The following is a 13322-nucleotide window of genomic DNA, read 5'->3' on the forward strand; positions in this document are numbered from 1 at the left end:
CGGAATCTTCTTCTAGATCTAGTAGTAGATTCTAGTAGATCTTTTGGCTGCAGTACCTGGGCTTCCAGTCTCCTCGCGCGTTACTTTTTCTCTTGGACGGCATAGAATATACTGGAGTTTAGCATTGTTGTACAGAGATATCTTCACGCTGCAAGCCAAAAAGCCGCTCGAAGTTAAACCTAAAGTGATGCAGCTACGTGACATGTCTGCTGTGACATGACAGGATAGCACCGCCTCGCAATTGAATTGGTGTGGCTATAAATATGTTTTATTCCATTTAATTTCCCAGAATAATAACACAATGATTTATTTTGTATTTGACGTTTTATTAAAATAATTTCTTTTTTTTTTACCATTTATTTGCTCTTTTCGTTCTTTTCTCGCATCATTTGTGCATTTCTGTGTTTTCTGTAAAGAAAAATCTTAAAATATCGTTATAATAAATGTATTAACACTTTAAGTACTATAAAATACTATTAAATCGTATAAAATGCATTACAAAAAAAAGTTCTATATTCTATATGTCGTATGAAAAATAAATGCTTAGTATATCAGATAGAAATATTAAAACTCTGCCGAGCAGTCGTTCGACAACTGCACGGCAATGGAAGCTTAGCGGCTGAGTTTCTCACGAAAAAAAAAAAATCAAATATTAAAAACTTTTGAAACTTAAACAATTTAATGATGATAAAAAAAAAAATGCAATTAAAACTAGAAATATTAATTAATTAAAAAAATATTAAGAGATTTGCGGAAGCCAGGCTGGATGGAGTTAGTTAAATGTTGCTGGTGTTGGGGATGTTGCTGATGTCGATGTTGCTGATGTCGATGTTCGTTGTGAGCGACGCGTGTTAGATATATGGGCAAGTGGACATATATGTGTGTGTGCTGGGGGAACATGTGCGTGCAGGTGTTTCATTGTAGGCGTGGCTGGCAAACAGTTGCGACATCTTATGCGACGGCATAAAAGCGACTGTTGCTGCTGCTGTTGCTGTTGCCACTGCTCCACGCGGCAGCAAACCCAATCGCATCCCTGACTCTAGATGGCCGCAGCAGCAGCAGCAACAGTTCGTGTCCTAGCTGCAACTGTTGCTGCTGCTGCTGCTGCTTGCTTCGATCTGCTGTTGCAACTGCTTACGAGCTACGATTGGCTATAAGCTATATACATATATATGTATATTTGTGTATATACGACTCTACGGACTCAAACCTTAACAGTAACAGCCTATTGTGGGCGCTATTTGGAGGGGCGTGGCAGCAATGCTTGAGATAACTTGTTTCCATTTACAGCTACGATTCGAACTCGAATTCAAGTCGATTTATGTGATTGCAGTAGCACTCGAGTTCAAGTTCGACTTCGAGTTCGAGTTCGACTTCGAATCGAAATTCGATTCATTCAGACATCATCTGCGCTGGTTTAGCATCTGCAGATAGTACTCGCAGTTGGTGCAGTAGATCGAGGGCGCAATCACGTGGCGCTTGCGGCACAGATTGCACTCGACGGCCTTGGCCGAGGCCTTGACGATGGCATTGTTGTAGACGCGGGTGGGTATGGCCGTAATGCCATTGAGATTCGTGCCGTTCGAGAGCGGCTCGGGCAGTCCGTTCTGCAGCGACGTCGCCGGCGGCGGAGGGGGCTGCGGCGTACTGGGCAGGCAGTCCAATTCACCTTTGGTGCCTGGCTCAAAGCTCACCTTTTTCTTACCATTCAGCAATTGTTGCTGTTGCTGTTGCTGTTGTTGTTGCTGTGCTGCATAGAAGTTGGCCTGCTGATAGGCATGCGGGTGTGGCACGCGCTGATAGGGCGAGGGCAGCGACTGCTCAGCGGCAACATTTCCATTGCTGAAGTAGGCAATGCTCAGTTGTTGTTGCTGTTGCAGTTGCTGCTGCTGTTGTTGCTGTTGCAGCTGTTGCTGCTGCTGTTGTTGCTTCTGCATTTGCATAGAGTAGCTTTGCGCATGCAAAGGTCGCGGCATGCTGCTGTATTGCATGTCCAGCTGCTGTTGTTGCTGCTGTTGTTGCTGATTGGACAAACCGCTCATGCTGGTGCGTGGCAGCAACTGTTGCTGTTGCTGCTGTTGCTGTTGCTGCAGGCGATACAGTTCCTGCTGTTGCTGCTGCTGCTGCAGCAGCTGCTGTTGGCGCTGCACATAGCGTTGCATGTCTGGTCTGCCCAGCATGGGCGATGCCTGCAACTGTTGCTGCTGCTGCTGCAATTGTTGCTGTTGCTGCTGCTGTTGTTGTTGCTGCTGTTGCTGTTGCTGCTGCTGCTGCTGTAGGCGTGGCTGCGCCTCTGTCTGCAGGCGCAGCATGTTCTGCTGCTGCTGCTGAATGAGCTGCGCGCTCACCTTCTCGTTGGGGTGCTGGGCCGTGCGCAGGACTCGCTCCAGAATGGGGTTCGGTATGAAGTCGTCGTCCTCCTCGTTGCCGGCTGTGGCCACGAGTATGACCTGGTCGCAGAACGAGACGCTCTTCTTCTTCACGCGCTTCGGCGCCGCCAGGTTGCTCTGGTTGAGCGTCTGCTGCACCATCGAGTTGAGCAGCTCCACTTCGCGAATCTCCTCGGCGATCTGCGACTGCGACATCTCGTACTTGGGCTTGGCCAGCAGCAATTGTTGCTGCTGCTGCTGCTGTTGCTGCTGTTGGCGTGGCATGGGCGCGCAGTCAACTTCATCGGTCTCCGGCTTGCCATTGGGCAGCCCGTTCATCTGCGTGCGCACAGAGCTAAGCAGCTCCTGGGAGGCGTACGAGCGCATGTTGCTGTTAGCCATTGCTGCTGATGCCGCTGCTGTTGCTCCCGCTGCCGATCCCCCAATGCTGGTTTGCTCGAAACGATGCGCCAGGTCGCGAACGCTGCTGGGCGAGCCTCCTGCTGCAGCTGCTGCTGCTGCTGATCCTGCTGATGTTGGCTCTGGCTTTCGGCTCCGCAGATCGGGCAACGGCGTCGCCTGCTCCTTGCGCAGCTTCAGCAGGTGCTGTCGCTGCTGCAGCTGGGCCAGGATGCTGGTCGTGCCCTCCATGGAGTCGAGCTGCTGTCGCTGCTGCTTGCTGGCCGCCTCCAGGGCGTGCAGGTGATTCAGCTGCTGGTTGAGCGGCTCCAGGTCGATCTCTGGCGGCGGCGGCGGAAAGTCCTCGCTCGCCTGCCTCGAATGGCAAACGGACTGCGGTGGACTGGGATACGGCGGCAGCTCCAGCTGCGGCAGGGGCAGGGGCATTGGCAGGGGCAGGGCCATGCCCATGTCTGGGGCGCACGGCAGCTGCAGGTCCTTCAAAGGGCTCTGCTCGGAGTGCACCTGCGCACAGGTGGTGATGATAGTCTGGCACGAGTCCTCGCTTATCGAGGCATTCGAGCTCATCGCTGAGATGTTCGACAGATTTGCCTCGTGATGAAAATGTTGCTGCTGTTGTTGCTGCTGCTGTTGCTGTTGCTGCTGTTGCTGTTGTTGCTGTTGTTGTGTTAGTGCCGAGCTGGTGCGCATGGGCGGCGGGGGCGCCACCTTGGGCACCATGGTCAGCTGCCTGCCGCTGCCATGGAAGCTCTTGCGCATCAGCTTGCTGCGCTCCAGGTTCGGATTGGCGCAGCAGCCGGAGGCAGCAGCAGCTGCTGCTGCAGCAGAGGCGGCACTGTTGCTGCTGTTGCTGCTGCTGGGGTAGTCAAAGTGGCCCTCGGAGATGTAGCCGCTCATGCCCATGTAGGCGTGGCCGTGCAGATGTAGCCCAACGGCGCTGTCGTCCACCGAGCCGAGGGGCGTGGCGTGCGCACTGAGCGCGGACGCAGCAGCAGCAGCTGCCGCCGCAGCTGAGGAGCTGGGATCGTCGACAGCCTCGGTCAGGTCGGGCATGGAGCGATTCTTGCGCCGGATGAGTCCGCCCATCAGGAGCTTGCGTCGGATCTTGTGCTGCTTCTTGCCGCTCTTGTCCTTCTCCTTCTTCTCGTCCTTGTCCTCCTTGTGCTTCTTCAGCGTGTCCTTGGCGTTCACCAGCAGCGTCTCGGTCAGCGAGAACTCGCGCGTCAGCTTGTTGCGATCCTCGCTGCGGCTGCGCTTCTCCTTCTCCCTCTCCTTCTCCTTCTCCTTGTCCTTGTCCTTATCGCGGCGCCCGAACAGCGAGCGACTCTCGCGCTCCGGCTTCGCCTGGCTAGCCGGCGGCTCGTACTCGATGGCATTGTCGTCTCCGCCGGCGTTGACCAGCGCCTTGAGCGGACTCTTGCGCTTCGGCAGCGTCGCATAGATCTCGATGCTCTTGGCCGCCGAGGCAGTTGGCGGCAGTTGCTCGAGCTTCTCCAGCTTCTCGAGCTTCTCGAGCGTGCGGTCCTTGCTGTTCTGGCGCATGTGCTTGACGCTGCTGTTGCTGCCCTCGCGCATGTGCTTCAGCTCGGGCATGGCCTCGCTCTCGGCGCCCTTCTCGATGAGGATGCGACGGTGCAGGCTCCTGGCGCGCATCACGCAGGTGTTGTGCTTCATCCGGGCGAAGGTCATCGTGTGCGGATTGCTGTACGGCGCATCCATGGCAGCTCTGGCTCTGCCCGCGGCTGCGTTGCAGAGGACCAGCGCCGTTTCCAGATCGTGCGACTCCTCCACCAGGCGTGACTTCTCCAGCAGCTGGTCCGCCTCGTGGCAGAGCTTCTCGCAGTCGCCCGACAGGGCCAGGCCCGGGCCGTGCGCCGGGCCGTGCGGCACATGGCCACCCGCGTTCGGTGCGTTCGTCTCCGGGATCTTGGCCAGCTGCGGGTTGAGCACGTGCTTGGGCGGATACGAGTCCGTGGAGCTCAGCGAGAACGAGTCGTAGCCCGCATCGTAGGGCAGCCCATGCACGTGGCCGTGCCTCGTCGGGCTCTGGGGCACGGCAGCCACGCCGCGCTTGGCCACCATGTAGAGATAGGGATTGTCGAGGGTCGTGGAGCTGGCTGAGCTGGCGCTGTTGCGGTCTCCCGACCAGTTGCCCGAGTCGCGGCGCCTTGGCTGGTTCAGGTGCTCCGGGATGGTCAGGCCGTCGCTGGGCGGAGAGCTGCCGTTGGAGGCGTGGCCGGAGCTGGACTCCGCGCTGTGACTGCGCTGCAGCTGCAGGTGCTGACGGCGGGCCAGCTGAGCGCTGAGCATCGCCTCGATGGGCTTGCGGTTGAGGAAGCCGCCCTCCTTATCGGCGGCGATCTTGTCCTGGATGACGCTCAGATTCTGGTACTGGGCGCTCAGCACATGCTCCACGGTCTTGCGGCTGATGTAGGCGTCCGTCTCATCGCTGCCCGCTGCCAGCGCTGGGAGAGCAGCAGACGCGGGCAACGGCGCGGGGAAGATGCTCTTCTGTATGACGCTCAGATTCTGGTAGTCGTTCAGCGGCGTGGGCGTTATGGCACGCCTGGTGCTGCCCAGGCTGGGCTTCTCCGGGCTGGGCGTGACGGCGCGCCGCTCCATGCCGCAGCTGTTGACAGCTGCCCCGGCAGCGGAGCTGGGCGGCTGCGGCACGGCGTAGAGCAGCAGCAGCGGCTGATAGCGGCCGCGACTGCACTTGTCCACCACGCCCTCCCAGCTGGGCCCCACCTCCTTGACATTGGCGTCGTCGAAGTAGACCCACACCTTGAGCTTCGTGTGGAAGAAGAAGGTGGTGTAGTGCTTGCCGTAGTAGGAGACGATGCCAACGAGCTCGTGCTGCGACTGCTGGGCCCAGCGCTGCTCGCTGACCTGATGGAAGACGTCGGCCAGGCGCAGGCTGGTGCCCACAGCCTTCAAGACGGCGTGCACCTGATCGGCAGCCGGTCGCTCCGAGTCCCAAACAATGCCGATCGACACCACATCCGGTCGATTGAGCAGAGCACGGCAAATGCCAATCTTGGCGCCACACGAGTTCTAAGGTTGAGCGAGAGCAAGAGAGAGAGAGGGAGATTAGTCACAGTTGCTGTGGAGGATTGGCAGCTGTACTTACCGGACAGTCGCGTATGTCGCCCATGTTGCCCGCAGCACGCAGCAGCTGGCCAAAGCTGAGCTGCTGGTGGTTCTGCATGGCGAGGCTCTTCTGCGAGGTCAGCGCCGAGGCGGACACGTAGTGCACCATCTGCAAGAGGGGTAGAAGGGGTAGAGAGTGAGAATAAAGTCTAATTCATGGGAGGGTTCAATGGGCTACGAGCTAGAGAGGGGGTAGGACAGTGATCTAGCTCTAGTAAAGAGAAAGAGAGAGTGAGGTGGAGAGATAAAGGGAAGTCAGCTTAAGGACAACACTTGACACATATGTGACATATGCCAGGAGAGGTTAAGCAGTTAGAGAAGGGGTAAGAGACACTGGCTGTCAATGGCAGACAATGATCTATGAGTTGACGTGATGGAGCGGGTAAGGGGCTGGGTAGCAGAGCTAACTATATTTGCAATCCATGATCTGTGTGCGTTGCCTCTCCTAGTGGGTGTTCCGCAAACTGGTCGAGCGAGTGGCTCACGTTCAGGTTCATGTTGTGCCGCATAACCCGTTTGGCCACCTGACCAGCTAACTGTTTCCCCTAGTCTCTACTCGGGCACCCCCCACAGCCCCTCCAGCTCCATTTACATAGCAGCAGTCGCAGGTGTTCCAAAGCCCACGCCACGAGCGTAAAAGAACTTGCATAAACTTAAGTCAAGTCTCATTGAATTCTCTAAGACATTTCTTGCACCCAGGCTGAGCCGAGTTTTCATAGCCTTGCCGATTCAAGAATGCATATCTTGGCTTCAAATGATCCATGTGTAATATGTGGAGATAGCTAACCATTATAAATTGACCCCGAGGGATTAGTTGCTAGGAGAAACACCGAGCCGGGTATCCCTCGGAAGAACCACATATGAATGAGATCTGTGACTTAAATATGCAATATCCGAATCGTTCTTCAAGAAGAGTCCATACAGTTACTTTGTCGTCTATTGAGATACTTAGTCTAGGACTAAGGCCTAAGGCCCTATTGTCTCAATCAACTGAGTTAGCTACTTCAAGCTCAGTCGGTCTATTTTCCAGGAAATCTTGAGCTCGAGTAGTATCCGAGCTCTTATCAAAGCGATCAAATGGACTCACCTGCGTGAAGGGCAGCTGCTCGGAGTTGGCGCCGCATTTGCAAACGCTCTGCTCGATGACGCGCATGGCGAAGCGGCGATGGGCTATGCAGGCGGCTGACTCGCAGGCGTCGCCGTCGTCGGGCGAGATGTGCGAGTGGACGCGATGCAGCAGGAGCTCAAAGCACTCGGCAGCATCGCCGAGGCAGCCCAGCGGAAACCTGCGACCGGCCAGCGGGCCGCTGGCCAAGGCGCGACGCAGGGGTTCCGGGCACAGGGCGGGCTCGGAGCTCGTTTGTAGCTGCTGAAAGAGTTCCTGGAGAAAGAGAGAGAGAGAGGATGGGTTAGACAATAATCTATGCAGACAGTCTATAGATCCATGGATCTAGCTCTGGCTGGGCATTGCAAATGGCTAATTGCTCACGGGTATGCACGACTTACAATGACTGCATTAATGCAGCGATCTCTTTCGATACTGTTGTTGTTGTTGCTGATGTTATTATTATTGTTGTTGTTGTTGTTGTTGTAGCCATGAAACGCCAACTCAATGCTGCTGGAGACCTTAGCCAAAGCGCACAGATTTTGCTGCTGCTGTTGTTGTTGCTGCTGTTGCTGTTGCTGCTGCTGCTGCTGCTGCTTGCTCTGACGCGTCAACGTCGCTGATCCAGAGTCGAGGAGCAGTTTACGCGGACTGCTCCTGGGCAAGGTGCCATTGTTGCTAATCAGCTGCAGCTGCACCACTGCGGGAGCAACTGCTGCTGCTGCAGTTGCTGGCGATGTTGCTGCTGTCGTAGATGTTGCTGCTGATGCTGCCGTTACAGTTGTTGCCGTTGCACTTGCGCTGCAGGCAACCACATTGCTGGGCTCCTTGCGCTTGTAGCGGAACTTGATCATGATGCGATCCGAGCTTAGTGAAGCGATCTGCTTGAAGGAAATCGAGTTGAACTAAAAGAACTTTGGGTAGGCGTTCGAATTGCTGTCGCTTCACTGTTTGCCAAAACTGCTGATTGCCACGGTAATGATGATGATGTCAATAGCAATGCGCTGACTGCACGAAACACAGCGCAGAAGGGGTAGAGTGGGGAGAAGGGAGAGAGGGGCTCAGACAGTGGTGGGGACTGAAGTTGTTGACGTAGTCAAACGGAAGTGCATGTAAATGCGAACGGAAAAAGGGGCAAAAGAACAAGTGCAAAAAATACATGAATCGGAAGAGTGACTGCAAGCACGACTGCAAGATACCCTGCTGGATAAGACATCTAGCTGGCACTAGCACTCACACTACTCCCCGGAAATGGTAATACTCCAAGAGGCTTCTCCAAGTTGTCAAGCTAAAAGCAAAAAGACTCCTGCAAATCGAAATCTTCTTTCTTTATGGACATATGTCAGGCCTCTAGCACATCATACCCGCTTATTGGCCCTCGCTCAAGCTGAAGCGGACATCAAAAGCGAACGAACAAGAAGTGAAGCGTCAGCCCACAAAAATGAAAAGCGAAAGCAATTTGGCTCGTGAGAGGAAGTTGCGTATGAAGGCAGAGCACGAGGAACCGCAAAAGTCCACTCGAGCTGCCAATTGATACCAATTTGAACCTGGACTTCACTTGGTCACGCAAACGAATGCGGCAAGGAGAGGGCAGAGGGAGAGAGAAAGGCAAAGGTAAAGTCTAGGCAAAGGGAAACCAGCTAAGAAGAAAGGGAGAGACAAAGGAGCCAAGGGAAGGAGTCTAGGCAGAGCTAAGGGCTGACCCGAGGGAAAGCCAACTCGATTCCTTGCCGAAAACCGAACCAGAGTCAAAGCAGAGCTAGAGCTAAGCTAGAGCTGAAGAAAAGTCAGAGACAAGGCAGAGCTGGGGTAAAGCCGATGCACAACCTGAGCACCAGGCAGAGCTGAGTCAGAGTCAGGGAGGAGATGACAAAGCGAAGACGAAGCTGCTGACGCTGTCTCCCTGGCGATGCTGGCTCAAAGAGCGGCAACAGCTGCACAGGCTGAGCAGCACGCGGCTAGCCTTTGGCACGCCCCAAAGCACAAAGAGGCAAAACGGACGACAGGTGAGAGGTGATCAGGCCGAGCTGAGCAGAGAGGAGAGGCTGGCAGCTGGAGGGCGCAAGGAGAAAAGGGGCCGTCGATAAAAAAAAAAAAAACAACACAATAACCAGAACCAACGCGAGTTGAACTTTCGCTTTTGCTTTTGACAACGACCTCATTTTGTTTCTTGCCGAAAGTTTTGCCCCAACTACAACCAGAAATAAACCGGTCCAGTTCAGCCAAATATACGTATGTAGATATATGTACATATGTATATGTAGTTACCCAAGTTACCCAAAAGGCAACTAAACTTTTATCTAAAACTGTCCACGAAGCGTTTAACAGCGAACGAATGACCGCGCGCGTGTGTGTGTGTGTGTGTGTGTATGTGTGTGTCACAAATCAAATTTCATTTGTTGACAACTGCAAATTGCAAATGAAACAGAAATCAAAACGAGCCTAGCCGACTGCCCAATACTTTGGGACTGTTACTAAAGGGAATCGAGGACTTGTCAGACTGTGACAGAGAGAGAGAGAGAGAGAAATGTACATATATATAATTGAGACACTATACAGAATATTGTATATATATATATATATATATATATATATACTGCCCTTCAGGGCCTATCAAACTGCTATGTTCTATGCCTCCTTCACTTGATGAGACTTCCTTTCATCGAAGCTGAGTCCTGTTCCCTAGAATCTGATGACCGTCGACTGTAGAGCGAGCTCTATTCAAACTGCTGTAAACTGATATGCTCGCTTCATCTTTGGGCCTTTGGGCTTCATCACTGAATAAAATAAAACTACAAAGTCAGCAGACATCACACTGCATAAATACGACATATATATTTGCATGATCTATATACATATGATATACATGAGAGTCGGTTCTAATGTTACATATGAGGCCTGATGGCTGATGGCTGATGGCTGATGGGCAACTGCCAATTGCTGACAACGCCTCGAAAGTTGAGGCGCACTTCAAAGGCAGAGCTTGGCGAGTGAGCGGGATGGGGAGCGGAGGGAGAGAGGGCATTTGGGCAGGCAAATGTATGACACATACGGCATATGGCTTATAAAATTGAAAACGTTTTTTCACTTTTGCTTTTAGCACTGGCAATTACAACAAATGTGTTTTAGCCGTGGCTGTTGTTGTTCTTCTTCTGCTTCTGCTTCTTCTTCTACAATTTAAATATCATCATCGTATAATTTGCTTTTGTTATTGTACAGGCTGTCAGTCAGCACGCAGCCAAAAATCCAACAAAAGGTAAAACACAGTCTCTCTCTCTCTCTCTCTCTCTCTCTCTCTCTCTCTTCATCTCCCTCTCCCTCGCTCTGGCTGATGATGATAATAATATGTCTTGTCAACTGTCGCCAACTGTATCAACTCGAGTCGACTTGGCGGCGTGGCTGCTGCCTCGCCTAGCCCGACCTGCAGCTGTGCCCATTCGTTTGGCCAGCACTGTAAAGGTAATTTCCCGTATGCAGCTGGCGCGCCACTTGCTCCACGCCAGCTCAATCGACTGTTTAGCATGCATCAATATCAGATATATATGCATATACAAGTTGAAGTTCATACTGTACTGCATATATAATATATATAAGCATATAAGAGTGTGTGTGTTCCCTTCCAGCTAATCGTTAAGCACCTCTGTTTACCAGCCAGTTGTTGTTCAAAACATTGGTAGGGAAAGGGCATATTGGCTGAAGAGGAGTGCGGAATGAGGCAGACTGTAGCCATAAGGCATCACTGACATATAGATATATACATACAAATATATATGTAGACTAGCTCCTGGATCAGCTCAGGGTTTCTGCTGAAGCGCAGAGGGCCATTGCATTTACAGGGTAGCTGATAGTCGCTCACCTGAGCGCACTGAGCGTGCGCCTAATTGTTTTTTCTGCTGAAAAACTGTTTAATTGACGGAAAAGCCCTTTGTTAGCCGGAAGTGTGCATTAAAACAAACATTTGTTGTTGTTGTTGTTGTTGTTGTTGCAGTTAATATTTTGTGGAGCTCAACGAGTGTGTGCATCGCTCTTCTTCTTCTTCTATAGCACACACACTCATCAGTTGTCAACTGTATCAACTCGACTCGCACTGCACTTACCCCTCTCCCCGCCACACTCTGCTCACTTTTCTGGCCAGCACTGTAGAGCTCATTTTGTATGCAATTGCACAAGAAACTGAGTTTACGGCTGCGCCAACAAGTGCTTAGCATACATAAATAAGGGAATAACACGTATGATATATGTATAGCCATATATGTATAGCCATACATATGTATGTATCCTCTATATCTTCTATATATATTTGACAACTTGGCAAAACTTTTGCATATGAATTAGCCATATCTGTGCTGATCTGTCTCTCTATCTCTCTCTCTCTCTCTCTCTTTGCATACAGCTCAAGCTGCTGCTGCCACGCCCACTCAACGCCCACTACAACTTGAGAAACAGCTTGAAATCTTTTCAACTGATTTTTCTCCATTCGCAATTAGTTTGGGCCAAACTTAGTTTTTGCTGGTCATGGCTAAGCGAGCGAATTGTTAGCTGATTGTTGTTATTGTTGTGCGAGGTGTTGTAATTATTGCACCAAACACTTCTGAAACAATTCTGTCCAAATGATCCAAGCTAAAGTTGAGTATCGAGCAACGGCAACAGCAGCAACATCAACAGCAGCAACAACAGCAACAACAGCAACAGCAACAGCAACAGCAACTGGTAGTCCTTGAACAAGCTAGGTGAAGAGCGAGAGAGGGAGTGGGGGAGAGAGAAAGGTAGACAGCAGGAGAGCAAGAGGGAGGGAGGTAGAGAGACAACTCACACACACGCACACACATACACAGAGATATCTGTAGTAAGTCCCATGCAAAAACAAGTCTGACTCTTAGACAATTTTGCCATTTATTAATAATATTAATATTGGTTATTGTTGTTGCTGTTGTTGTTGCTGCTGCTGTTGATTTATGGGGCTTTGGCGTGGGCTCTTGTATGCAGGCATCGCCAGCTAAGCATTTGCTTAAATCGTGGCTGCTGTTGGCTGATTTGCTTCCGCAACAGCTGCAGTCGGCTTGAACGACTAGCAGACACCCCGCAATTACACTATATATGCTACACACACACACACACACACAGACACAGCTCAGCACACGCGCCATCTATTGTGCATTTGATGCAACAGCCTGCCCCCAAAAGTTCTCACCGACTTTGGCCAATTACCTCGGCTGTAATGGATCCACCCTGAAGAGAACTGCAGGGCGCCATTAGAGCAATCAAATGAGCATACATTATAATGCTATTACTAGCTTACTCCCTCTCACTCTCGCTCTATCTTGCTCCCAGATTGAAGCCAAGCAGGCGGAGGAGTAGAGGAAGCTCTTGCGTTGCTCTCTGCTCATTCACCTGGATCGATTGTAGATTGACGTAGATCGATTTAGCAGGACTTTCAATTATACGCAAGAGATTACATATGACTGGCACGCCTTTTACTACGTCAAATGAGCTTGCAGGATATGCGGCTATTGCTGTGTTCTTTCCTATTGTAACTGCTTCTTCTGCTGCTTCTTCTACACTCACATATACATTTCATTTGCTACTTCTAATTCTTCTAGTAGCAGCGATAAGTCGAGCTTATCAGCAACGCCCAAAATGCAGTTGCAACTGCAGCTGCAGCTGCCGCCCACCTGCCTGCCACCTGCTTCGCCTTTATCAAGCTGGGGGCACGCTCGCTGTAATCGGTCAGCTACGCTGACTTTTTCTATAAACAGCTAAAGCTTAGCTCAGAGTTTGTCAGTGCGAAGTGAAGGAGGCGAAGAAGGCGAAGAAAAGCAAAGCAAAGCAAAGAAAAGAAAAGAAAAGAAGAGAAAAGAACTTGTTGGCGGCACGTGAGGCAAATGCCAAGTGAGCCGGCGGCTGTGGCTGTGGCTGTGGCTGTGGCAAGTGGCTCCAACTGCTGTCGAGCTATAAGCCGCAACAACAACAACAACAACAACAACAAGTAACAACAACATTTACATATGCCAAACATGCGTCAAGAACTTCATTTGAAGCCAAGAAATTGAACATAAATTCTTCAATTTCTTGACATTCGCTGCTTAAGCATGCGTGGGAGGTTGGCGCTGCCGAGGGCATGGGGCGTGGCAGCCATTAATATGCAACTGCAGGCGCTTAACAACAGCAGCAACAACACCAGCTATTCATAATATTAACACTCAGCAACAAAAGAAAACAAATGCGAGTTCGAACGAAACTTCAGCTGGAACTGGAACTATTTGAGCCTGTGTAGTGGT

At 51.6% G+C, this 13322-nt stretch overlaps 1 protein-coding gene across 3 annotated transcripts in view; it reads right to left on the bottom strand.

Annotated features, from left to right (window-relative positions):
* Window positions 1–305: 305 nt before the first annotated feature.
* Window positions 306–13322, bottom strand: part of ec (ubiquitin specific peptidase echinus) — a 66137-nt gene continuing 53120 nt past the window's right edge. For 2 of the 3 annotated variants that reach the window (XM_089473308.1, XM_089473309.1), the window contains 3 exons: window positions 7027–7320; window positions 5920–6048; window positions 306–5843 (listed from right to left, as the gene is read on the bottom strand). In XM_089473308.1, coding sequence (XP_089329434.1) covers window positions 1404–5843; window positions 5920–6048; window positions 7027–7320 — 4863 coding nt within the window. In that variant the 3' untranslated portion in view covers window positions 306–1403. Of the gene's footprint in view, window positions 5844–5919; window positions 6049–7026; window positions 7321–7445; window positions 7926–13322 lie in introns of all 3 variants that reach the window. The other variant, XM_089473307.1, reaches the window with a different exon arrangement.

This window comes from Drosophila arizonae, chromosome X (genome assembly GCF_054131065.1).
Source record: "Drosophila arizonae isolate 15081-1271.41 chromosome X, UAZ_ARI_1.0, whole genome shotgun sequence".
In the NCBI taxonomy this organism is placed as follows: domain Eukaryota; kingdom Metazoa; phylum Arthropoda; class Insecta; order Diptera; family Drosophilidae; genus Drosophila; species Drosophila arizonae.